This window comes from Pyrus communis, chromosome 2, assembly GCF_963583255.1.
Source record: "Pyrus communis chromosome 2, drPyrComm1.1, whole genome shotgun sequence".
Lineage (NCBI taxonomy): Eukaryota > Viridiplantae > Streptophyta > Magnoliopsida > Rosales > Rosaceae > Pyrus > Pyrus communis.
Genome location: NC_084804.1, coordinates 14262443 through 14287975, shown reverse-complemented (window position 1 = coordinate 14287975; position 25533 = coordinate 14262443). Strand labels below are relative to the sequence as shown.

Below are 25533 nucleotides of genomic sequence, written 5' to 3'. Positions count from 1 at the left end.
CATAAATAAATACTGGGTTAGTAATCAATCTCTAAACCAAACAAGAAATCAAAGATGTATGTAACCGTTAGGTTGAGAACTAAGAGCAGACATAGAGCAAAAAGTTCGTCACCAGGGTATACCGTGCAGTTGAGGCAGAGGAAGAAGATGAACAGTAAAAACCTTAGAGGAAACATTTTTTCTTTCTTTCGTTTGGCGAAGAGATATGATAGAATAATTATAATTAGAGACTCGTGCTGATAACGTGTTATAAATAGGTCAAAGTTAGATAGATAACCTTTTAATGGTAGGTGCGAGGCAGATGTAAAATGTCACACTAAAACTATAACACAAGAGGATAACAAATAAAAGACGGGGGAATAGATGATGTTATTGATCTTTTCTCTCGTTCTCTTCTTTTATATTTTTCTGTATCTTGAAAGCATACGGAGTGCTCACCCAGTAGTGATCCAAGTATGAGGAGGCCCAAGAATCCGAGGTCATGTATATTACAATCATTGACGACTTCTCTAAACCTTAGGATTTGATTGATGGGACGCGGAGGGCCACCCTCATTCTCATTAGGGTGTAGAAGTTTGTTAAAGTCACCGCTAACAACCCACGGGGAAGAATTGGAAGTCGCTAAGGACCGGAGCAGGTTCCAAGAGAGAAGACGATCAGTCGTGGCTGGGTGGCCGTAAAACCCAGTGAATCTCTAGTGGTTGGAATCACCAATAACACCAATTTCCATATCAATGAATCACTTAGATGAAACAAGGACCGGCAGATTAATATCATCATACCAGAAAAGATTTAAACCCCCAGATTGACCCTGAGATGGAACATTGAAGCACTTATCAAACCCTAATGTGAGCTTGAGGGGAATCAGAGATGCACTATTAACCTTAGTTTCACAGAGAAAAACCAAGGTAGGATCTTGTTGCTGGATTAAATCCTGCAAGGCCTGAACTTTCTGGATGTTTCCAAGCCCCCGGCAGTTCCATATCAAGATATTCATGGGTGACGACAAAGCTAAAACTCGTCAGCCTCCGTCGATCTAATCGTGGTTGATTTTCTCTTTGTACCAAGTAAACCCAGTTCATTTGCCTCCATCAATGCTTTGGACGGGCTAATGACCACGTCATAGAGGATGGGGCCAGTTGGGGCCGTGATATCCGTCGACAGATTGGAACGCAGAGATGTATGTCCCCCATAGCTTCCCCTTTTTCCACTCCCTTTGGTTTTTGACCCCCGTGATTTAAGATTAGACAGATGTAGAGGACGGCCTCGTTGGGGATTTAAAGCAATCCTCGCCTTATTCGCAAATGGAGAAGAAATGACGAATTGAGGCCCTTTAACACCATTAGCTTGTGAGACCATCTTGGAGGCCAGGTTGTAAGTTGCTTCGTCCAAATCTTGGACTGTGGGGGAGGATGGAGGGAACAATTTAACACCTATAAATGGGCTGGCCCTTAACTCATCAGAAGCCTGGATAAGGCCTAACGAATTATCGAGAGCCCATGGAGGGAGAGATTTTGGATCATACCAGTCACTCTCCAGATATAGCCCATTGCAATGGTGAGTGACCCATTAGTAAATTGGGTTCCAAAACTGTCAGGGTGCCATTTATGGCCCAGATCAGGGGATGGGGTTGATCGCGAGGTGGATGGCTAGGATGGATGACATGTGACAGGATTAGTCATCGAATTCAAACACTAGGAGATCGGGATGTCAGAGGTGCCAGAAGACACAGGCAGTACCACATGGAATTTATCGCTGACACACGCACCACCTAATGAGGCTGCCAATTCTTTGTCATTACGTAAGCATAAAAATGATTTATCGAAATATTAGCCTCGTCATCAGGAAAATCATAGAAATCATTGGCCGAGCAGTCACATTTACGTCTTCAGTGGCTCTCATCGGCACCAGATTTGACAGCAGCAGATTTTGGTTAGAACAGGAAGGAGTTGGCTTTGGATGGACACAAGGCGCGAAGCGAGTCATTGAATTTACTTTCCCCTAATGGTAGATGCGGAGCCAAAGATGGGTAACCCTTAGAGTGGCCAAGCCTATTGCAACGGTAATAGAATATTCTCAATCCTTTGTATTTCAGGCGAATTACATAAGATCCTCCGGTGGGGCAAGTGACATAGAAGCTAGTCAACAGTGGCTTATGAGAGTCGAAGTCGACTCGACTCGTAAACGGAGAAACCCACAAAACGCAGTCACTGTCGGGTCCTCGACCTCCAAGACTCTTTGAACCCAGACACCTGGCGTTTTTCTTAGTGCAGAAATTACAGGGGATCCCATGGGCTTAAATCCATTATATGCCTCTATCAGCTTCAATATCATCAAAGGAGTGGTAGGAGGGCCATAGTTTCACTGAGCATGTATAGTCTTTGATGAACCAAGGATTTCCTTCCAAAAGTTTCCTGACGACCTCATCCTCACCAACTGTAATGGCAATGACGTTTTCTTTAGCTCTAAGAACACGAACAACCCCTATCTTATTCCAGGCTGAGCACTGAATTTCCTTCACTACATTCTGAGATAGCTCATTGTCAACAATAAGTCTACCCACCAAATGAATGGAGCTGTAAAAACGTTCTTCCAAGTCAAGACTATCCTCAAAGGTAATGTTGAGGCAGTCGAGTACCTCCTCTTCTGCATTCATCGAAATAATTGGCCCCAGTAAGAGCTAGGAAGAAATCCACAAGGGATATGTGAAGATTATGGGTGTGAGGATAGTATAGGAAAGTATGTAAAGTGTATTAAAATAAATTTTGATTGAAAAACTAGATATGGAGTGTATTTAACAATACATGAGGATGTTGATAAAACAACCCTTTTATAAAATAATCAATAAATGATTTTTATTTTTTATTTTTAAAGTAAGCCTCATTTTCATCTTCCTTTCCTCAACCCTCTTAATCATATCCCTCAGATTCCTCCCAGCTGCCTATAATACGGAAAAAGATTCTTTTTCCTCGTATTCTCATCCCTTTTCCTCATCTCCTCTCATACATTGGTTTTTGTCTTATTGTTTCTATAAAAAAATAATATAAATATTGACGTGGCTTAATCGTAACCATTTAAATAGAAGGGGAGGGAAGGAGAGAGAAATTAAGATGGGAGATAATCCTCCTCCTTTTACAACAACCATCACCACCCGTGGTTTGGTGTGACATACCACATCGCCCATGGGAGTGATCCTTATATGTATATTCTCATCTTTACCAAGCACAAGGCCTTTTGGGAGCTCACTGGCTTCCGGTTTTATTGGAACTCCGAAGTTAAGCAAGTAGCGCGTGGGAGCATTCCCATGATAGGTGACCCACTAGGAAGTTCTCGTGTGAGTTCCTAGAAACAAAACCGTGAGGGTGTGTTGGGGCCTAAAGCGGACAATATCGTGCTACGGTGGAATCGGGCCTAGGAAGTGACATCCCACATCACCCAGAGGAGTGATCCGTATGTGTATATTCTCATCTCTACCTATCACGAGTCATTTTGGGAGCTCACTGGTTTCGGGTTCCATCGGAACTTCGAAGTTAAGCGAATAGCGCGCCATAGCATTCCCATGATGGGTGACCCACTGGGAAGTTCTCGTGTGAGTTTCCAGAAACAAAAATGTGAGGGTGTGTTAGGCCACAAAGAGGACAATATCATGCTACGGTGGAATCGGGCCCAGGAAGTGGTCTCGCCTGGGCCGGGATGTGACAATTTGGTATCAGAGCCTAACCCTGGCCGCGTGTGTGCCGACGAGGGCGTCAGGCCCTTAAGGGGGTGGATTGTGACATCCTACATTGCTCAGGGGAGTGATCCTTATATGTATATTATTATCTCTACCTAGCACAAGGCATTTTGGGAGCTCACTAGCTTCGGGTTCCATCGGAATTCTGAAGTTAAGCGAGTAGAGCGCGAGAGCATTCCCATGATGGGTGACCCATTGGGAAATTCTCATATGAGTTCCTAGAAACAAAATCGTGAGGGTGTGCTAGGGCCCAAAGAGGACAATATCGTGCTACGGAATGTGACATTTGGCCCCATAATGACCTCGTCTCCTTATTGTGCACATATTTCTCCTAATGCTCAAGAACCGGTGACTTTACCTCTATTACAAATGTCCTGCCTGCCACAAAAAGACCCGGCCAGCTCGATCGAGAACCGGCAATCTACATAGCTTAACAGGGGCTGGAGCTTTAGGTGGTGTTCATGGTGGTGGGGATGATGTGGTTGTTGGGTGGAGGGCATACGTTTTGTTGCAGGTGGTGGTGACTCCTTAGTTGAAAAATGTTTGGTTTCTAGTGTTGTAGACTGAGATGGTGGAGGGAGATGGAAGAGAAAAGGCCAACAACGCTATCTTAGGAAAATATTAAATTTTTTTATTCTTTTAACTGTGGGCCAGACTGGTGGTGTAAATTGCAACTTAAATGCATAGATGTCAAGACTTAATTGATGGAACTCTAGGTTAGCAAAAGTTCATGTACCTTGACCTTAGCTTCTCTGAAGAATTCTTGTAATAAAGTTATCACTTGACCAACAAAGTGCTAAACCCATGGGGTTTTCCTCCGTTCCCCTCCCTTCCAAGGATATGTCAACCATGGATTTCCCTCCTTTAATCCTTGTTTTTAAATCTTCACCACCGCACCGAAATCTAGTTTTGTAGACATGAGTAACCACCTAAATTTAAAACCTAACTACATTAGCTACAACAAAACCCAAAGCCCCCTATTTCAGGCCACTTTCATTAACCTCACCCCTTTCCTCCTTCCACAATTACCAGAGACCTTAGCTTTTCTAAAGAACTCTTGTAACAAAGTTATCACTTCTTCCCTTACCACTAATTCCCATACCCTAATGCTTAACGATCCACTCTTAGCGATGAGAGATTCATCCCCTCATCCCCTCATTCCCTCCAGGTAGAGTATGGGTTTCGTTGGTTAATGGTCGCCTCATATCTGGGATTGTCATGCAACAACTATGTGATCCTACTCAGGTGGAGAATTCTTCTCAAGGAGGTGAGGGTCGTGGTATTACTACCTCATCGAAGGTTGCTGCTGTTTGGGCAAGATTTCCCTCGCACAGCTCCCCGAGGAGGTGGCACTTTGGTTGGTTGTCAGTCGAGTTTCTGCTGCTTGGTGTGTTGCAAGAATAGTTTAAAGTTAGTTTGAAATGTTCCTTTGTAGGGCCTTTGGTGTAGGCCTTGAGGCTCGCAATCAAAACTAACAAGGATTTATGTGTGCCATTGTTATCCTTACATAATAAATTGTTGAATGGGTGTGAGTTAAGTCAATTACTTACGCCCCAAGTTACTTTAACTTCTCATTTATCAATGGATTGTCGGAGATAGGTTAAGTTTGCATTAAGTTCTTTTCTTGCCTTGTAAACAAGGACTTTTAGTTCATAGTCTTATATGTTCAGAACAAAGGGAGTTCAGGGTACTTTCAACCACTCTCTTGATCATAGTTTGCCTTTAATGAGACTAGGTTTATTAACTTAGCCAGATCCAAGTACAAATGGGTCTCTTAAGTAGAAAATAGTTGAAAATAATTTGAATGTATGCTGAAAAGTTCATTAAGAAACAAATATACCAAATGAAAGTACAAAACACAGAGATTAGGGCAAGATTTCACCTTGTTGGGCAAGGTTGAACTTCTTGCAGCCACTTTTCTTTAGGTTTACAGATGGTTGTATGCTAAAATGGATGGAAAGTAAACAGGTTTTACATGAGGGAATCGATACTACAATACTAAGGAGAGGTAGTAGAGCTTTTACAGTAGACAAAAGATAACTTTTCTATGGGAACTATAGCTAAAAGGACTGAATCTGGACAAGTTTTAGCTTTTTTGGGTATGAACTGGCTTGAGAGCAGAGTTTGCATGTCTTTTGATTGGTTGGTTGAGTGTCTTTGTCTCTGGTGTCTCTTTCTCATTTTATAAGCAATTTAGCCCGATTGTCTTGGCTTTTTTTTGGCCAATGGCTTTCAGGCTAGTGAGTCATCTCTTATTTACTTCTTTATGCTATTAGAAAGTGATTTTTGGCTAGTGGTGAGTTGGTCTTTGTTAGCCATCATTTCAATCATTGGCACATGGCTTATGTTGTTGCTAAGGCAACCTCACTTTGTTTCAGGCTCGTCGAATGGGCTTCGGGCAAGTTCCTATTTGCTTTAGCATCCTTGATCCTTATCATTATAAAGTCCAATGTTAAATATTAACCCAAACAGTGACCCCCTTTAATCATTGTTAAGTCTGCTAATCGAGGCATTAATGATGATTAAACACTAACGTCATGCTTTACCTCGGGACTTGCACCACTTAAACAACCGTTTACGAATAAACCTTTGCACTAACCCACGATCTCCAACGTTAATTAACTGCCTGTTATATAACTTCCATTTAAATTTCTCGGCCAACACTTCTAGCAACCCTTATTATCTAAGTTTCCAGAATTCCCAGAATTTCCAGAATTCTCTTGCCTTCACAGTTCTTCCTTGCTTTCTACCTTCAACCTTCTTCACTTTCTTCCCAAAAATCAATCAACCAATGATACCCAAACTCTATCCTGCATGCGAGTCCGACGAAGGGTTTGTCAATTTCTGTAATCGACTCAATGGCCTTCATCGCCCTCGGGCTAGCCTGAACTTATTGATTTTCTTTGAAGAAGAAGGGTGCATTCTCTCCCGCTTGCTTGGATTGCCCAAGTCCCAATTGTGGTGGAAAATAACATGCCCTCTGCCAACTGGTTCACCCCTAGTCCTTACTCCGCCGAGGTTAGCATCTTGGCCTCTAAATGGTCCAATTTCAAAAGAGGCTACCCACTAATGAAGGATAAAGCCTGGTAGTAGTGGGTGGACGAGCTCGAGCCCATCTGGAAGCAAAAGTGGATGGCTAATGGAATCTATGAGCTCATCATGCTGTCCAAGGTCACGATTATAGCCAAGTCCGAGTTTCTGACCACAGCTCTCGTTTTCTGGAACAATGGGACCAATACATTTAACTTTAGAATAGGTCGCATGTCTCCCATAGTCTTCGACATGGCTCAAGTCTTCGAGCTAAGGCCCTCGGGTAGGTGCGTGGATGTCACCCATGATTGGTCCTCATCTTTTTGCTTAACTGCTGAAAGCTCGGGCGCCTATGAGCCCATTACTTGACTAGAATACAACCTCTTGACCTTCAAAAGCTATGAGATGTCCTTCGTGGGCTTCATCCCATTTGCAAAGAAGACCTTTAGCCTGCCCTCCTCCACTGCAGATAGGGCTCAGGAACAGATGTACTTCCTTCTGTACTGGTTGAACCAACATGTGTTCCCAAATAAATCTAAATGAGTGAAGCTAGATTGGATCCCACTGGTGGATGCCTTACACTCCTTTGATGATGTAGCCATGGGGCCCCTCTTTCTCGCACACTTCTACCATCTTCTCTACGAGATAACCAGATATGAACATCTCTACTCTGTTGCTATCTTTAAAGCCATTGTGAACTCTATACGCTTGCGGTTATGTTCTTTGCATATTCCGTTTTCTACTGCAAATGGAGCTATTTTTCAAGAATGGAGAATTCCTATATAGTTCTTCTTTTGGGTGCTAGTTGTTGGGTTGGGTTGTAAGCTGTTTTTTACAGCCTCCTACCTTTTTTGATTGTTTTTAACTTGGCCCTTGTTGCCATTGTTGTGTAGTAGTTTGTTGCTTCTTTTGGTTCTCTTTTAATACAATCATTCATTTACCCAAAAAAAAAAAGTTCCCGTACCTTGAAAATTCCTTGATGAAATGGCTAAGGCACTGGACTGAGGTGTCTGTGGCCCAATTGTAGATGAAGTGGGCTGATTGACGGCAAGAAGCTTTGCGATTGATTGTTGTGTAATTTCATTTTGTTGTATGCGACGGTAAGAGAAGAAGAAAAATGGTAATGTTGAGACACAAAATTTGTAGATTATATTTTGTAAATTACATGATATGTAAGTTGAAAATTAGATTATTATTTAAGTGTTAATTAATGTGCTTATTTTTTATTAATGACGTATGATTTAATTTGTAAATTTAGTCTATAAATTTAATAGCATTAATCGGAAAAAAATTCTAGAACCAAAGAGAAAAACTTACACAAATAATACTGTGCGTAATATATACCCAGAAGAGTGACCCGATACGCTTATATGTTTTTTACCTTACTCCAATTAGCCACCGATTGACTTCGTTTTCTGAAAAGAATATGGATGACTATTGTTACTTTTTCTTGGAATGAAGTTTGGAGAAAAAAAAAAAAAAAAAGGTAGAGAGAAACCGGAGGGAGTAGAAACTAAGAAGAAAATAAATAAATAAACATTTTTATTCAACCAATGACCATTGAAGTCTCCAAACACACTAAACGCGTAATTGACATTTGCATCTCTTGCAAGAATTGCTGGACGTTCACCTATTAGTTGCTTGTAATATAGTTTGATTCTTCTGTCCAAGAGGGTAGTGAATCTAGTGATTTTCTAATTGCTCGATGGGTCTTATTAGATCAGCTCAGAGTGAAGGAGCCTCCTCCTCCACTAGTACTTCTTCTCCATGCAGTTATCATGTGTTCTTGAGTTTTAGAGGCGAAGACACTCGCAAGACTTTTACTGATCATCTCTATACAGCATTTGTAAAAGCAGGCTTTCTCGCATTTCGCGATGATGATGAACTTGAGAGAGGAACAGATATCAAGCAAGAATTGCACAAAATTATCCAACAGTCACGAAGTTCGGTAATTGTGCTTTCAAAAGACTATGCGTCATCCAGATGGTGCCTTGATGAGCTTGTGATGATCCTAGAACGCAATAGGACATCGGACCATGTAGTTTTGCCAGTCTTCTATGACATCGACCCACATCAGGTGAGAAAGCAGGAGGGAAGTTTTGCAAAATCATTTGCAAGACATGAAAAAGATCGATCGTTGAAGGACAAGGTGAAGAACTGGAGGGCTGCACTTACTGAAGTTGCAGATCTAGCAGGGATGGTCTTACAGCATCAAGCTGATGGGTAATTATATTAATTTCATTTATTACAATTGATGCATATTCATCTGACTGACATTTGATTAGATTTCTATCTGTATTATTATTACCTGGTAAATTCTGTTGATTTATCTGGCGTCTCTCTTTATGTATTGTCAACGTATTCTGATTGGAAATTTGATAATTTATGTCTAATTAATTTTGATTTCTCCCAATTTGTTCCATAAATACTAGTATAGTACCAACTAAAGTTTTGTTTCAAAACTTACCAGATTTCATGGACTATTTGTGTACTTGTAGTCTTGTATATTGTTTGTTATATCTTATATGCATCCCTAAACATAATGGGAAGAGGTGAGAACAACAGAAAGTTGCCCATAAGATTGTGAACGGTTTTCACAAAGTTTGATTTTACATTTTAGTTATGTTTAAATTAATCATGATGTATTTGATTTATTTTGCATTTTCATTGCAACTTTATAGGCACGAGTCAAAATTTATCAAGAAAATTGTTAAAGTGATTGAAGGCAAACTAAGTCGTACGCCCATAAGTGTTGCTCCACACTTAATTGGAATCCATTCTCGAGTCCAAAACATTAACTTATGGCTACAGGATGGATCAACTGATCCTGACATACTTATCATATATGGGATGCGTGGAATGGGAAAGACAACCATTGCAAAATGTGTTTATAATTCAAACTATAAAAGATTTCAAGGAACCAGTTTCCTTGAGAATATAAGAGAAATTTCAGGGCAGCCGAATGGTTTAGTTCAGATACAAAAGCAGCTTCTTTATGATGTTTTGAATGGCAAAAAAGTAAAAATACACAGTATTAGCCAGGGAGTAATTAAGATTGAAGATGCTATCAGCTCTAGAAAAGTTCTTCTTGTTCTAGATGATGTGGATCATATGGACCAGTTAGATGCGGTTCTTCGGATGCAAGGTCAGCTTTATCCGGGAAGTAAAATCATCATTACAACTAGCAATGCAGGGTTGCTAAAAGCTCGGCACCATGCCATTAAGGTTCATAACCTTCAAAGTTTTGACAGAAGGGAATCACTGGAGCTCTTTAGTTGGCATGCGTTTGGGCAAGACTATCCCATAGAAGATTACTTGGAACTTTCAGAAAGAGTAGTACACCTCAGTGGAGGACTTCCATTAGCTCTGAAAATTTTGGGTTCTTCTTTATCCGGGCAAAGTACACTTGTATGGGAGAGTGCATTAAACAAGTTGAAAGCTATTCCAAATGGTGAAATCTTGAATAAACTCAGAATAAGCTATGACTCTTTACAAGATGACCATGATAAAAATTTATTTCTTCACATTGCATGTTTCTTTATTGGAATGGAGAAAGATGTGATTGTTAGAATACTAGATAGCTGTGATTTCTACACGGTTGTTGGCATTCAAAATCTCATGGATAGATGTTTGGTGACAATTGATGAATATAACAAGGTTAAAATGCATCACATGGTTCGGGAAATGGGAAGAGGTATTGTTGGGTTAGAGTCAAAGGAGCCTTGCAAACGTAGTAGATTGTGGAACCATAAGGATTCGTTTAAAGTATTGACACAAAAGAATGTAAGAAATTTATGAATTACGTGTTTTTAATTTTATAAATTTCTTACGTGTTTTTAGTTGTATGCATCTGCAATGTTTGTTAACATATCCAGATTAATGTCTTCTTTTTGTTTTTTCTTTTTAGGGAACACAAACAATTGAAGGTCTTGTGCTGAACATGGAAATGCATCCTGCATATACTCTTTCGAGAAATTCAAATGAGGTAGTTTTGGAAACCAGTGCATTCATGAGAATGCATAAACTAAGACTACTCCAGCTTATTCATGTACAACTCAACGGATCGTTTCAAGAGTTTCCTACAGAGATAAGATGGTTGTGTTGGCATGGATTTCCTTTTAATTCCTTACCCAATGACTTTCCTTCAGAAAGCCTAGTTGTTCTTGAAGTGTGCTATAGTAGCTTGAGACAAGTCTGGGAAGGAGAAAAGGTATGTCGCCCTCGAGAGTATATCTCTTTACTTTCTTTAGTTTTAATTTTAGAGCTTTCAATGATTATATATTTGTTATATATTTACAGAATTTGACTCCCTCTCATTATTCCTGGTTTTTTTGGATTTCTTGACAGTTTCTTCCATCATTGAAGATCCTAAATGTCAGCCATTCCCATTGCCTTACCCAAACCCCTGACTTTTCACACGTCCCAAATCTAGAGAGTTTGATTCTTAAAGATTGTGCAAGCTTGGTTGATGTCAAATCCATTGGAAACCTAGACAGACTTGTTCATTTGAATATGGAAGATTGCAAAAACATTAGGAAGCTTCCAAAGAACATTTCTTCACTAAAATCTCTTGAAACGCTCATCCTATCTGGTTGCTCAAACCTTATTGAGTTTCCAAAGGAAATGAGTAAAATGGAATCTCTGAAAGTGCTCAAAGGAGATGGAGTTTCAATACATACCATCTCAGAGGTCAACTTACAACCAAGAAAAAATCCAGAAATATTTTGGGCTTCATATGTGCCATGCAATTTAGTAGATTTAAGTCTTAGTGGCTGCAATCTTTCCAATGATGATTTTCCTGGGGATTTCAGTAACCTTCAATCATTGCAAAAGCTAAATCTAAGCTGCAATCCAATTTCCACACTACCAGATTGCATCAAAGGTCTTAAGAGACTCGACGAACTCTCTTTTTCTCAGTGTACGAGTCTCAAATTGCTTGCAGGGCTTCCAACTATCAGAGAACTGATAGTGAATGGTTGCCCGTCATTGGAAAAAGTAAAATTTCAATCAATGTCGTTCCAACCAAAAATCATCTTAGATGAATCCAACTGCAAGCTATTTGAGATTGACTCATACTTCAAGTTAGAATCAATAGAAAATGTTGATGTACGTATGATCAACCTTTTGAGCTTGAACAACTTGAAATCCGCAGAAACAATTATGTTGGACAGTACCCTGCACGTGTTCAAACGTGTGATGAAGAGGAAGATGCATCCCATCCAGGTCCCTCTCTCTCTCTCTCTCTTTCACACACACACACAGAGGCACACACACACACACACACAACATTCATTCATTTGAGAGAAGAGCATCATGTCACCATGAAAAAACTTGACAACAGTCACTAACATTAGTTGCACAAAACGAGGTGAGTAAAGCAGCAACGTGTCTTTTACGTGCCTAATTATTAGCGACTTATAGCCCTTTTACCCACCTCATTATGTACAACTAACATTAGTGATTCAATGATTATACAAAGTGCATATGGACCCATCCCATGCACGAAAATCTTTCTCCACAAGATTAACTGAGTAGTTATTGTCTGTATACAAAATTAGTTCACTGATATAGATCATTTCCATGGCACAGGGATTGTATGAATATGGTGTATTCAGCGTATTTCTTGTTGGTAATGAGGTTCCAGGCCTGTTCAGTCATAGAAGTACAACAAAGTCGTCATTGTCTATAACTGTGCCTTTCCGTCTTGAAGAAAGGATTAAAGGCTTCAACTTCTTCTCTGTCTATGCAAAGCCTAACACTAGTTCTCCTAAGATCGATGTGAACACAGATTTACCCAACCCAATAGTCACTGTAGTGAAGATTGGCAGTGTAAATAGAAAGGACCTGACCTGGATCTATGGCCCATCATTCTTTGGTGTCCCAGGTGATGGAGAAGACGTGATATGGTTAAGTCATTGGAGGTTTGGGGGGCAATTAGATGATGGTGATGAGGTGACTGTTTCAGTATACACGCGATCTGAGTTTCAGGTAAAAGAGTGCGGCATTGAGCTTGTGTACGAGAGGAATAACCAAGGGACTGCCATTTATCCATGTATCAGAGCGGGAGACTGGGCAGTTTCTGATGAGGTGGTCTCTGGCACATACTTCCTCAGCAATCGATATGCAGAAATCGATGTGTATGGGTCTGCATGGTTTAGCGACATCATTAAGACAGGTATATGTTCTTTTGGAGATGATTTATGCGTACTTTTTTCTTCATGCACACATCTATTTATATTTAACCTTCGATTAAATAAATTTCAAAAAAAAAAAAAAAAAAAAAAAAAAGAGGAAGTATATATATAATGTGTGCAAATTATTTTCCTGTTTTTCATCCCTTTTGATTACTCTAATTTTAGTTCAGCTAAAAAAATAAAGAAAAAGAGTATCATTGATATTTTTGTTAGGACTTGGTACAAATTGTGAAGCACATATTATCTTATCGTTTGTTAAAAAAATTGTGAAGCATGTTACTCTAGTTTACTTTGGTGAAACCATATCAACAGGACACGATTGATAAATTAGATCACAAGTATTAGTGGATGAATATTTAGGCCGTTGATAAAGTTGTGAAATTGATCAACACATTAATTTCTTGAAATTTCCTCTGATATGACGTAATCAGTTTTCTTATGTTTGGTAAGGAGTAGAATTTTCTTATATCTTATTATCATTTCCTTCTCTTCTCTTTCATTCTCTCACATTTTTCTTTTTGTCTTTTTCTTCATATAAAAAATTTAAAACAAGATGTTGATGTGCTTTATTTGTAACTGTTTAAATAGGGAGGGATAAAAGGAGTGAGAGATTAGAAGATGACAGTTTTCTACTCCGATTGGTAGAGCAACGGAGGAGCAGCAATAGTGTCGGTTGCATAAATCGGATGATGAGAATCGTGATAGTGGTGGTCTGGATCCCTTACTGCGTCTACGTTTTCTCTTTTCTCCATGTCCCTCTCTCTTTTATCTATGTCCTGGTGTTATGCCAGCAACAGGCCCCAATTCCCGATGTTCTAATAGTCTACACCGTGTTCAAAACTTTACGTCTCTTGGTATTTATCTATATTTGTACGGTGATGTGGCGATTTTTTTCCTGAATTTGCCCTAATTAAAATTACGTTTTTAAACTTTTTTTTTTTAATAAAATAAGTTCATGAATTCTTTAAAAACTCATAATTTTAACCTTATTATGATATTACTAGTTATTTATTTAATTTTTTGTAAACTCAAGTCATATAACACATTTTAGAAGGTAATAGTCATTTTTTGTAAGGCCTTAAAGTTGCGTATAAGTTGTAAAATCTAATTTGCCATCCTAAATTAACTCCATACATTATTTTTTCAAAAAATAATAATTCCCTAAACAACTACTAGTCTACCATCTAAAGTGCATCACATACAAGTCACGTAATTTAAATTAATGAAAAATTGAATAGAATAACTTCGAATCTAATATTAAGGATGTAGTTGGCAGATTTTATTAGTTTAAATACTAATTTTAAAAGCCATATAGTACTATGGTGTATTCCTCTTCACTTGTAAGTGAGAAGTCTTAGGTTTGATTCTCACCAAAGGCGAATTTGAACCACATTATTGCTAATTCATTGTGAGGCCATGTCCACCCTCTCCTCGATAATATCGTCTGTTTAAAAAAAAAAAAAAAAAACTTAATTTTCATTCAGGTGATAATTTAGCATCTAAGTCAACATGTTACTCATATCTAAAGCTACATTAATAAAATCATCTTTGGCAATCAAAAGAGGGTGAAAATATATCTTTGTCTTCTATCACAACAAAAAGGTTAAAGACAATAATGTAATTTCGTAAGATAAAATTTTGTTGTTTTTTTTAAGCCTCACCTACATGTAATGTTATCATCTCTAATTTAAATAATGAAAAGACAAAAAAAAGTGAAACTTTCAATATTCCTACAATGCTCTCATTGTAGTAGCCTATGTTATCTGAAAATATTAAAGGGGGGCGGCAAGGGAAGAGAGAGTGAGAGAGATGTGTTTGTAGAATTGTAGGGAAATACGTGTTGTTATCTCTCCTACATTGTGCCTTTATTTATAATAATAAAAGGAGAGAAGATATTCCTTCATCCCTAAGGAATACAAGTCCATATAGGAAATGATAACTAGAATCCAATATAATCTAGGATTTACACAATCATACTTAAACTAGGAAAGTTTACAACACTCCCCCTTGAGTGTGTAAATACTCAAGGTAGATTCATCATCATGCAGAAGTTGAGGAAAGTCGACTCGTCGGCACTGATTCTAAGGAGCAGCGCTTATTCTCAATAAGGTAGGAACTTGCATAAGTAAGTAAGTCTCACTAAGAAACACAAAATCCATAGTCTAAGGAAAAATGTGTGAGAAATGTAAAAGTCAAAAGAAACGTCTATGAGACGTCATCAGGGATATGACTAACCCAAGGTGGGTGCCTCGTTAAAACCTAGTTAGGTAGTAAAAACTCAATGGAAAAAATGCTCCTAATTGTAGGGAATAAAAGTACATTAAGGTCCAGCAAGTATCTTCATAATACTTCCCCTGAGTTTGACACAATTCCAAAGAGAAATAGCAATGTTACAACTCAGAAAGTTTACGCATACCAATTCCATGAACAAGTTTATAAAACGTCGTCTTCGGCAGTGATTTGGTGAAGAGGTCGGCCAGATTGTCTTGTGAATGGATTTGCGTGACTTCAATCTTTTGATGCTCTTGTTGTTGATGTAAAAAGAAGAACTTCAACGCAATGTGCTTGGTGTTGTCTCATTTGATGTAACCCTTCTTGAGCTGTTCGATGCATGCTACGTTATCTTCAAAGATCGTCATCAGGACATCAACGACGGGATAAAGATCACAGGAACTTTGAATATGGCCCATTACTGCTCTCAACCAAAAGCATTCCCAAGTTACTTCATGTAAGGTGAGAATTTTAGCATGGTTAGACGAAGTGGCAACTAAGTTTTGTTTAGTTGACCTCTAAGATATTGATGTGCCTCTAACGGTAAAGACATAACACGTTTAAGAATGCGCCTTGTGCGAATCAGAAAAGTATCCTGCATCGGCATAAGTAATAAGGCGAGAATCGACTCGAGAAGCAGAAGGTGCGGCATCACTCGAGGATGCGCATGGATAGAACAAACCCAAATCCGTAGTATCTTTAAGGTAACGGAATATGTCTTTCACGCCAGTCCAGTGTCTGCATGTAGGTGCATTATTGTATCTTGCCAAAAGATTAACAGCGAATGAGATATTAGGTCTAGTACATTGAGCTAAATACAATAAAGCACTTATCGCACTTAGATAGGAACTTCATGCTCCAAAATCTCTTCATCATCCTTATTTGGACGGAAGGGATCTCGTTTTGTATCTAGTGATCAAACGACCAAAGGAATACTCGAAGGCTTCGCTTTATTCGCATTAAAGCGGCGCAACACCTTCTGGGTGTAGTTCGATTGATGTACTAGGATTTCATCTGAACAATGCTCTATCTCGAGATCAAGATAGTATCGAGTCTTACCTAGATCTTTCATCTCAAATTCCGACTTCAGGTGCACGGTAATTCTCTCGAGCTTTTTAGGAGCTCCGATGAGATTCATGTCATCGACATATACTGCAACAATCGCAAATCCGGAATGTGACTTCTTAATGAACACACAAAGGCATATTTCGTTGTTCACATATCTATGACTAGTCAAATACTCACTCAGACAGTTATACCACATTCTTCTGGATTGCTTCAAACCGTAGAGTGAACGCCTCAGCTGAATTGAGAGCGTGTTCCGAGGTTTGGAAATATTTAACCCAGTCAATGTAAGTCCTTCGGGAACTTTCATATAAATTTCCGTATCAAGATCCACATAGAGATATATAGTTACTACATCCATCAGCTGCATACTCAGCTTTTCGGAAACTACCAAACTGATAAGGTAGCGAAAAGTAATCACATCCATAACGGGTGAATAAGTTTTGTCATAGTCAATCCCAGGGCGTTGTAACAATCCTTGTGCAATAAGATGATCTTTGTAACACATAATTTCGTTCTTCTCATTACGCTTCTAAATGAAAACCCACTTGTGGCCAACGGGCTTCATATGTGAAGGAGTAAAAGCTATAGGTTCAAACACCTTACATTTTGCAAGCGAATCGAGTTCAACTTGGATTGCTTGTTTCCAAATTGACTAATCATATCTATGTCATTGCTCAACATGATCTCAGTAGCTACTGTAAATGCTAATGCATCGTCGACAATCATCTCATTTCTATGCCACATATCATCTAAGCTAGCATAATAGACCGAAATTTCACGATTCTCGAAAGGAGGATTTGTCTCTTCAAGGACGTTTCCATAATCTAGAATTTCCTCATGGGTTAGATAGAATGAGTAAGTGATAGTTGGATTCACGGTAGGCTCTTCAGGACCTTGTGCTGTGGATTTCCTCTTCCGAGGGTGTGAATCATTTGAACCAAAAAGTCTGCCACGCTTTTGTGTAGAGGCAGATGATTGGCTAGCCACTAATGTGTATGCATCACCAAGATTGGCATCCTGGGCTTCCAAGAGGGTAGTCCATCGTACATTTGGTACATCCATCTTTGCAGGTGTAATTGCAGCTGAAATATGTGATCTTGTTATGTGTGCTAAATCAATGAAAGCATCTGGCATGCTCTGAGTTAGCCTCTAAAGATCTAATATGCACTGCACTTCAATTTCAGATTGAGCAGTGCAGGGATCTAAATGAGACAAAATAGGAGTTGTCCAAGATAATTCGCATCATTCTTTAGAAATGTTGACGTTCTTATCTCCCCTTAACGACCGGAAGACTATGTCTTAGAAGTGACAATCCGCAAAACAAGCGGTAAACAGATCGCCTGTCAAAGGTTCTAAGTAATGAATAATTGAAGGAGAATCATATCCGACATAGATTTTCATCCTTCGCTGACGCCTCATTATTGTACGTAAGGGCGGCGAGATCGACTCATATACCACACAACCAAAAACACGCAAATGCGATATGTCGGGTTCGTATCTGGTGACCAACTGAAGGGCACTAAGTGGTTGTGTTGCAACAGGTCTTAAGCGGACCAACTTTGCTGCGTGCAATATTGCGTGGCCTTAAGCAGCGATCGAGAGCTTAGTACGTATAACCAACGATCGAGCAATCACTTGAAATCTCTTAATGAAAGCCTTTACCAGGTCGTTCTGGGTGTGCACTTAGGGTACGGGATGTTCAACTGCAACCTTAACTGACATGCAATAGTTATCAAAAGTTTTAGATGTGAATTCTCCAGCATTATCCAATCAAATATATTTGTTTAGATAATCAGGGTGGTGAGCCCTAAGCTTGATAACCTGAGGCAACAGTTTGGAGAATGCAACATTCCTTGTGGACAACAAGCACATGTGTGACCAACATGTGGAAACGTCAACCAAAACCATAAAATATCTAAATGGTCCGCAAGGAAAGTGAATCGGTCCACAATTGTCCCCCTTGAATCTGTTGTAGAAAAATGGGACGATTTGATCGAATCTTGTCATAAGAAGGCTTAGTAATAAGTTTTCCCATAGAATATGGTTGACATGTGATTCCTTAGATCAAACCTAAACTTCGGGTTAGTGGATGCCCTTGTGATGATTTGAGGATTCAGCGTATCGATATTCGTCTAGGATGTCCCAAACGATCATGCCAAAGTTTAATTTAGCGTGCGGTCCCAGTAATATGGCTGGCCACATAGTGGCATTCTATGGGGCGTATGGTCGTAATATACAGACCACTCGGGATACGCTCTATCTTCTCTAGGATAGGTTTTCTACGTGGGTTTCAGTGTGGTAATTGTTATCTCTAATATCCTTGAAACTTAGCAACGTTCTTTCGGAACGTGGAGAATAGAATGCCTCATCAATGGTCAAGATTGTACCATTGTACAACATTTTACGTGCCTTACCATATCTTTCTATCAGGTTGGATGGGCCTGAGAGGGTTGTCAAAGGTGCATTCTTAGGTATGAACTTAGTGAAATAGATGCGTTCACGCAAAACAATGTGCATGGTTGCATTATCTGCCATACAACTAACTTTTCCACTAGTCATACCTAGAATGAAAAATTAATTTTGAATCAGTCACATGCATAAAAGTTCTTAAAACAAATATCAATTCAAAATAATTTCATTTATTCAAGGATGGTAATTAATTAAAACTTAATATCCCAAAAAAACAAATCACCAACAAATAATCCAAACATAAAGGAAAATTGTTCAAAAATCAACCAAAAACAAAGGAGGAGTTCGGCCACTAAGTGGAATTCGGCCCCATTCAACGAAAAAAATAAGTCTATGTCTAAGATTCTAATCTTCCATATGGGTGATATCCTCTTGAAAGTCAAAAACCTCCATCTTTGTAGTTTCCGGTTCGTCCACTTGCACGAAGTCTGATTCAAACTTTTTAAGACAAGAATGATATTCATCTACAAACTTAAAGTCTTGGAAGCGCAAGTGCTGCCAGTTGTGTCTTGCTTCAGGCAAGAATATGTCTTTTTGGTGATCAAATTGATCAACCAAAGAGACCCATAATGCACGTGGATCCTCCTCAGCAAGATACTCAGTTTGCAGGGTATCATGGATATGTCTTCGGATGGAGATCATAATAGTGACTTTTTCAGCTTCGCCAACAAGCTCGTCTGTCTCTTCTTAAATAGCAGGATGCAAGTTCTTTGTAGTGAGGTGGAGCTTTACATCTTGGACCCACTTAAGGTAGTTCATTCCAGAGACCTCCAAAGCGGTGGAGTCAAGTTTGTTCAAATTCGGCATGTTCCTATCACAAAATAGATGGACAAGATGTGGTTAGTGTAATGGAGAAAAAAAAATCAATCTATTCACATAGAAGTAGAACATACAAGTTCAAATAGACATGTATTGATTTAATTTTGCACGAAAAAACTTCGGGTTTTCATAGGTGATGTTTTTAAGCAAAAAACTTCAGGTTTTCAAACAAGGTATATTTATAAGAAACTTCGGGTTTCAAAATAATTATGAACTTCAGGTTCATATATTCCTGTAGGCAAACACAAATATATATGCAAACAAATATGTAAAAATAGGATTTTTAGGTCTATAATTATAATTTAATTAATTATTTGGACTTCGGGCCAAATTAAAATGTGGGTAAAAAAATTTAAAACCCATTGGGCCTAAAATTATTAGGGAAATAAAACTCGAGGCCCAAGAAAAAAAAAAAATATATATATATATATATATATATAAGCCCACGGGGTGGCTTAATAAAATGGTGTCATGCGACCTAGGCCCAAAATTGGGCTAGGGTGTCTCGGGTGGGGCTGCAGGCCCACAGGGAGAACTGGGCAAGGGATAGGCTCAAGCAGCAAGCCCAAAAATATGGGCTGGATCAAAATTGGCCTATGCAAGGGCAGTAATCCTGTGCTGCGAGGTGCAGGGAACACCGAATGCCCTACAAGGGCGGGGTTCCACTGCTGTGGCCTGTGGGTATATGGGAACATCGAAGCCCTATGGGCTGGTGTCGAGAATTGGGCCAAGCCACGTTGGCAAGCCCAATTTTTTTTTTTTTTTTTTTTTTTAGATATGGTCGGGTTGGGCATGGAAAAACAAGCCCAAAGAAGGTAAAAAAAAAAAAAAAAAAACTTTCTGTGGCCAGAGATCATATCAGGCCCAAACTGGGGTCAGGTTGGACCAAGAAGTCCTAGCACAGCTAGGAGGTGTCGCTAGAGAAGGTGACTCAGGGCATCCTTGTTGGGTGTTTTTGACCACAATTATGAATTGGAGATTGGGAAATCTCAACAATTCAACCAAAACCCTAGAAATTAAAATTGGAATTTCGAGAAATCCAATGAGATTTGAAGGAATTTTCAACCAAAGGACACCGTGGACGATCTTCAGGTCATCGGGGAGGTAGCCGAGGTGGCTGAGCATGGCTGCATGCCATGCAACACGGTGGTTGAAAGGTGGCGACACCTTCTAGGTGTCGAGTTCACGATTTCGGGCTAGGAGCAGAAGCTCCAGTCGGGGTTCTTGGCTTAGGGGGCCCATCTACATGGATGAGTGATGGAGGTCATGGGTTCGAAAGAACCCTTAGATTTCCCGATTGCAAAATTTTTATTTTTATTTTTTTTTAATTCAATAATTTTAATGCATGTACATATATTTGATGCAATTCATGGCAAATATCAAATTCACATAATTCAACAATTATGATTATGATGCATAACAATTTATATAGAATCTAAAATTCGTAAAACGTAAAGTTGGGTCATGCAACATGGTGAATGTTCATGCTATCTGGGCTGCAAAATATCTAGATAAAAACTGTTGTTTTGAAAGAACCTGATTGTGTGATGGTATGGATGAACTAGTTTGATGTAGAAAAATTCTTCAACGTCAGATTCCTAAGCACAGCAGTAGGAGCATGCTGATAACATGTTGTAGCCTATTTTATCTAACAATATTAAAGGGGGCCGGTGGCAAGGAAAGAGAGAGTGAGAGAGATGTGTTTGTAGAATTGTAGGGGAATGTGTGTTATTATCCCTCCTACATTGTGCCTTTATTTATAGAAATAAAAGGAGAAAAAATATTCCTTCATCCCCAAGGAATACAAGTCCATATAGGAAAGGATAACTAGAATCCAATCTAATCTAGGATTTACACAACCACACTTAAACTAGGAAAGTTTACAACACTCATTTTAATATAGAAGAATAACAAATGACTAGCCAACAAAATAGAGACAAAATAGTAATTTTATCTTCTATTGTATCCTACAAAACTCAAAATTGCAGAATTTTTTTACCAAGGATTAAGATTGAGATTGAGAATTGAGAATAAAAGATTAATACTAAAAAATTGAGAAGTTGTACCGAGGAAGATCTTTTGTCGATCTATCTCTCTGTTTCTCTCTCAGCCTCACCCTGATTCTTTTATCCTTGATTTCTGCATAACTACAAACAAACTGTCGGTCTACAAGAGGCATTTTTCATCTCTCTTCATGTTTCCTACTCATTTTCTCCTTCTCATGTTTTTACCTTCTTATCCTTACTTTTTAATTTTTTCATAACTTATAAAAGAAGGGGCAACTTTGCTATTTTGAATGTTTCACCATTTTCTTGCACTTCAAAATTCAAATGACAAAGACAAATTGGTAAAAAACCATACTTGAAAAAAATCAAAGATTGGAAAATGAGGAATCTGATGAAAAAGTTCAAGTAAGACGCAACAAACAAAATAGAGTAGCAGCCATGGCTGCGGCCATGGTGTGTCAGCCAACTGAGGAACAACATCAATGGGGTGGCTCTGTTGCTAGTCATTCTTACAAACCAGGAAACAAAGCAATGATGCATGCCAATCTAATGAACAACTACTTCAACCCCAACTTGGTGTACACAGAAGAAGATTTCAGACGTCGTTCCCGGATGAGGCGTCATGTCTTCAAGCATTTACTTAGTGATGTGCAGCAGGTCAATCCATACTTTCGACAGAAGCGGGACAAAGAAGGTCGCCCTAGTTTCTCAACTCATCAGAAGGCTACTATTGTACTCTGAATGATGGCCTATGGCTCCCCAATTGATTTGATGGATGAAACCCATGGTATGTTTGAGATGGGTATATTGATGGAACGAGATGGGTATATTACATAATATGATAGTGGAGGATGAGCAAGATGAGTATATTGATGGAGAGTCTGATGATGACCAAGAAGATCCAAATAGGTCAAGAAGGGCTCGTGCAAAAATATATGATGGGCCTAATTTGCCCTTCAATCTAAGAACTGGTAATATCTCTATAAATGAGTACATGAGGAGCTATAGAATGATACGTTCTCATGCCACAAACAAGTACCTACAATAGGATCTTGTTGCACATCTTTGGGCCAAAAGAAGCATGGAGTAGGTGTTTAAGTTTTTAAAATGTTGTTTAAGTTTCATGTTGTTAAATAATTTTTTTTATGTTGGTTAATGTTATTTAATGTTGTTTCATATTGTTTAATGTTGTTTCATGTTACTTAATTTAATTTAATGTTGTATAATGGCTTAGGAAGTTATAGAAAAAAAATAGAATTTAAAAAAAAATATGAAACAAATTTTGTAAAATAGAAGTTATAGGAAGTTATAGAAAAAAAAAATAGAATTTAAAGGAAAAAGATTTTGTAAAAAAAAAATTTCAAAAATAATGGCTAGCTGACATCATTTGAAAATTTGGCCTAGCACTATCGAATATAACCGACAAGAATGCTCAAATTTCAGCCATAGGCTGGCTGGCTAGCTGGATTGGGCCAGTTGGTTGGCCCTTTGGCCCTTTCAGATTCTGTGGGGCCCACGAGCCCTCTGGTCTACCCCTCGGTTGGAGACGATTTTTGGGCTATATTCGACCCTCTGGCCTTCTGGACCCTTCGGTTGGAGGTGGCCTAAGTTGGCCTTACTAGTGATGAGGGTAGCCCACTCCCACTCAAGGTTGACCTCCCAATTTTGTGTGTTAACAATATCATACTTAGAATCAAGTTAGTCTTTGAGAAACTTTAACACAATTGTTGTTCCCTAGGACCTTATGATTTAGAGTTATCTATTGTAAGGACATGGCCGTAGTATTTTAAGAGACAAGCGCCGATCAACTATAAGTATCGTAATAGGGCTTAAATTGCCTTAAGGAAAGAGGACCAAGTTCTTGACTCAACCGTAACTTTCAGTTTTTTCTAATTCAATTTCATGTGCATTAGCATTATGTGTTGATGTCAAGTATGCATTAAGTTGTGGATTTAATTGCATGAATTATTTATTGTCTTTCTATGTGATTAATATAGAGCAATTAACTCAAATTTTCCAACAATTTCAACAATCTAATCCTCTGTCTTTTAGGTCTTTCTTCAAATATCATCTTTACAAAAAATCATCTAAATCTGAAATCATTTGATTATTAGATTAAATTATAGTCATATTACTATTTCTTTGAAAAACTGTATTTGTCTTCATTGCAATTTAATATGTAAATAGTTTTGGATTTTTGTCTAATTTTTTAAAAGACCGATATATGAATGATGTATTAAAATATAAATAATTTAAATCTAAATGTTACAAAACGATCATGGCAAGATGTTTGTAAAATGGGCTTATTTGTTATTTGCGAAACCTCTCAACGCAGGGACCCATCCCAAGTACTATGTTTCCCTCTTTTTGTTTAAGGGTTTCTAACTCGAAAACTCTATTATTTTTTGATGTATCACATATACAGATATTTTTTATCTTTAAATAACGTTTAATTAGATTTTTGACTAAAAATGCAACGGCTAAAAGTCACAAAACATGCTGAAAAATTCCTTGAACAAAAAGAGGAACCACAACGTTCCACTAGTAGTAATACTTTTCTTTTCCTTTCCTTAATTTCGATCCCTGTCTTTACCTTTTTATCTTTGTCCTTTAATGGGTATCCTAAAAAGGTCGTGCATGCAAATGCTTAGAAGAACAAAGGTTATAGTAGTATGGCTATGGAAAGTTGGAAACCCTAAAACGTACAATGCAGGGACCAAAAGTAAAAAGCTTAAGAGGGTGCGCACATGACATGATGATGAGGGGCCATTTCCCTTGACCACCTGACTTCTCTGATTTGGGGTCATTAAAAATAAAATTATGAATACTTAAAATAGAGTTTTAACGAAAAGTTCGAGATACTGTTCACTTTAACGAAAAACCACATTTTTACATTAAAAAGTTAATTCTGGTCCTATTCACTTTACCTTTTATTTTGTCCTTATCGTTAAAACTCAAAATTTTCAAATTTTTTTCATTAGTTTTCCTTAGTTAAAATGAGATGTTAATTGAAGTATAAAAAACAGTACAACGATCCACATGCAAAAGACAACAGAAAGAAAGAACACGAAAGAAGGAGAACAATTCCTAAGAAAATCTGTTTTTTAAATCTTGGGGTTTTTTGTGTAGGGAAATGTCTCACTTTTTTGTAATATTGACACTTTAAGCATTTTAAACGTTGAATCCCAATTACCTTAATTAACTAAAGAAGAAGCTTCTGCAGACCTCCCTACAATCACTCACCTCCCCTTTTCCCTCCCACACCAATTCCCGCTGCATAATTCCCCAACCTTCAACCCCTCCCATTTTCTTCTACTTATTTCTATGCAGTTCTATTTCGTCCATCGCCGCTTGAAAAGAAGGCAATAATGTTGAGAAGAAAGAGAAAGAGTGAGAAAATTGAAAGGGAAGAGTGATCTTAGCCGCACAATTTTATGTAAACAGATGAGAATATTTAGTTTGCCAGATTTGGATGGTTCAAATCCGAAGAGGATCTTTCCGTACGGTTGAAGCCTGGGTGACCTAGATGTCATCTCTATGGAAATATTACTCAACACGTGTACAGAGCAATGTGGGTAATTAAGGTACATTTAGGGAGCGTTTGTTACACCTCCTTAAGTGGGACAGGCTTGGATTGGCTTAAGTAGAATTATAATCCTACGTTTGGTAAGGGCCTGGACTAAAGTAAATGAGACTCGCCTCGACTAGGAGGCGGTCTTCGCTTCGCTAAACCTCGTTAACGAGTCCCGAGCTTTTGCTAGGTATTAAGCGGGACTAAAATGAAGGCGAGGCCGAGAGCAAGACTCGAGCTTCCCCTTGCTAAATCCCGACTTCCATTCCCTGGGCTTTCCATTCTTTCTTCTACGGCACTTTCATCGTGGCCATGCAGTCGGCGACGCTTGCTCTTCCGTGGCCCGAGCCAGGGGGACAACTGCAGCTCACC

At 38.7% G+C, this 25533-nt stretch overlaps 1 protein-coding gene across 1 annotated transcript; it reads left to right on the top strand.

Moving 5' to 3' along the window:
• The first annotated feature begins 8392 nt into the window (after positions 1–8392).
• LOC137725915 (disease resistance protein RUN1-like) lies at positions 8393–14083 on the top strand. Its single transcript, XM_068464754.1, has 6 exons — positions 8393–8986; positions 9445–10546; positions 10671–10973; positions 11111–11986; positions 12353–12938; positions 13546–14083. The coding sequence occupies exons 1-6, from the start codon at positions 8469–8471 to the stop codon at positions 13854–13856; spliced, it is 3696 nt and encodes a 1231-aa protein (XP_068320855.1). The 5' UTR covers positions 8393–8468; the 3' UTR covers positions 13857–14083.
• The last annotated feature ends 11450 nt before the right edge of the window (positions 14084–25533 follow it).

Excerpts from the sequence above, each read along its gene's own strand:
- LOC137725915 (XM_068464754.1), top strand. The coding sequence starts at position 8,469 with ATGGGTCTTATTAGATCAGCTCAGAGTGAAGGAGCCTCCTCCTCCACT. Across the intron at positions 10,547-10,670 it reads AAGTATTGACACAAAAGAAT|GGAACACAAACAATTGAAGG; the intron begins GTAAGAAATTTA and ends TTTTCTTTTTAG. Across the intron at positions 11,987-12,352 it reads GGAAGATGCATCCCATCCAG|GGATTGTATGAATATGGTGT; the intron begins GTCCCTCTCTCT and ends TCCATGGCACAG.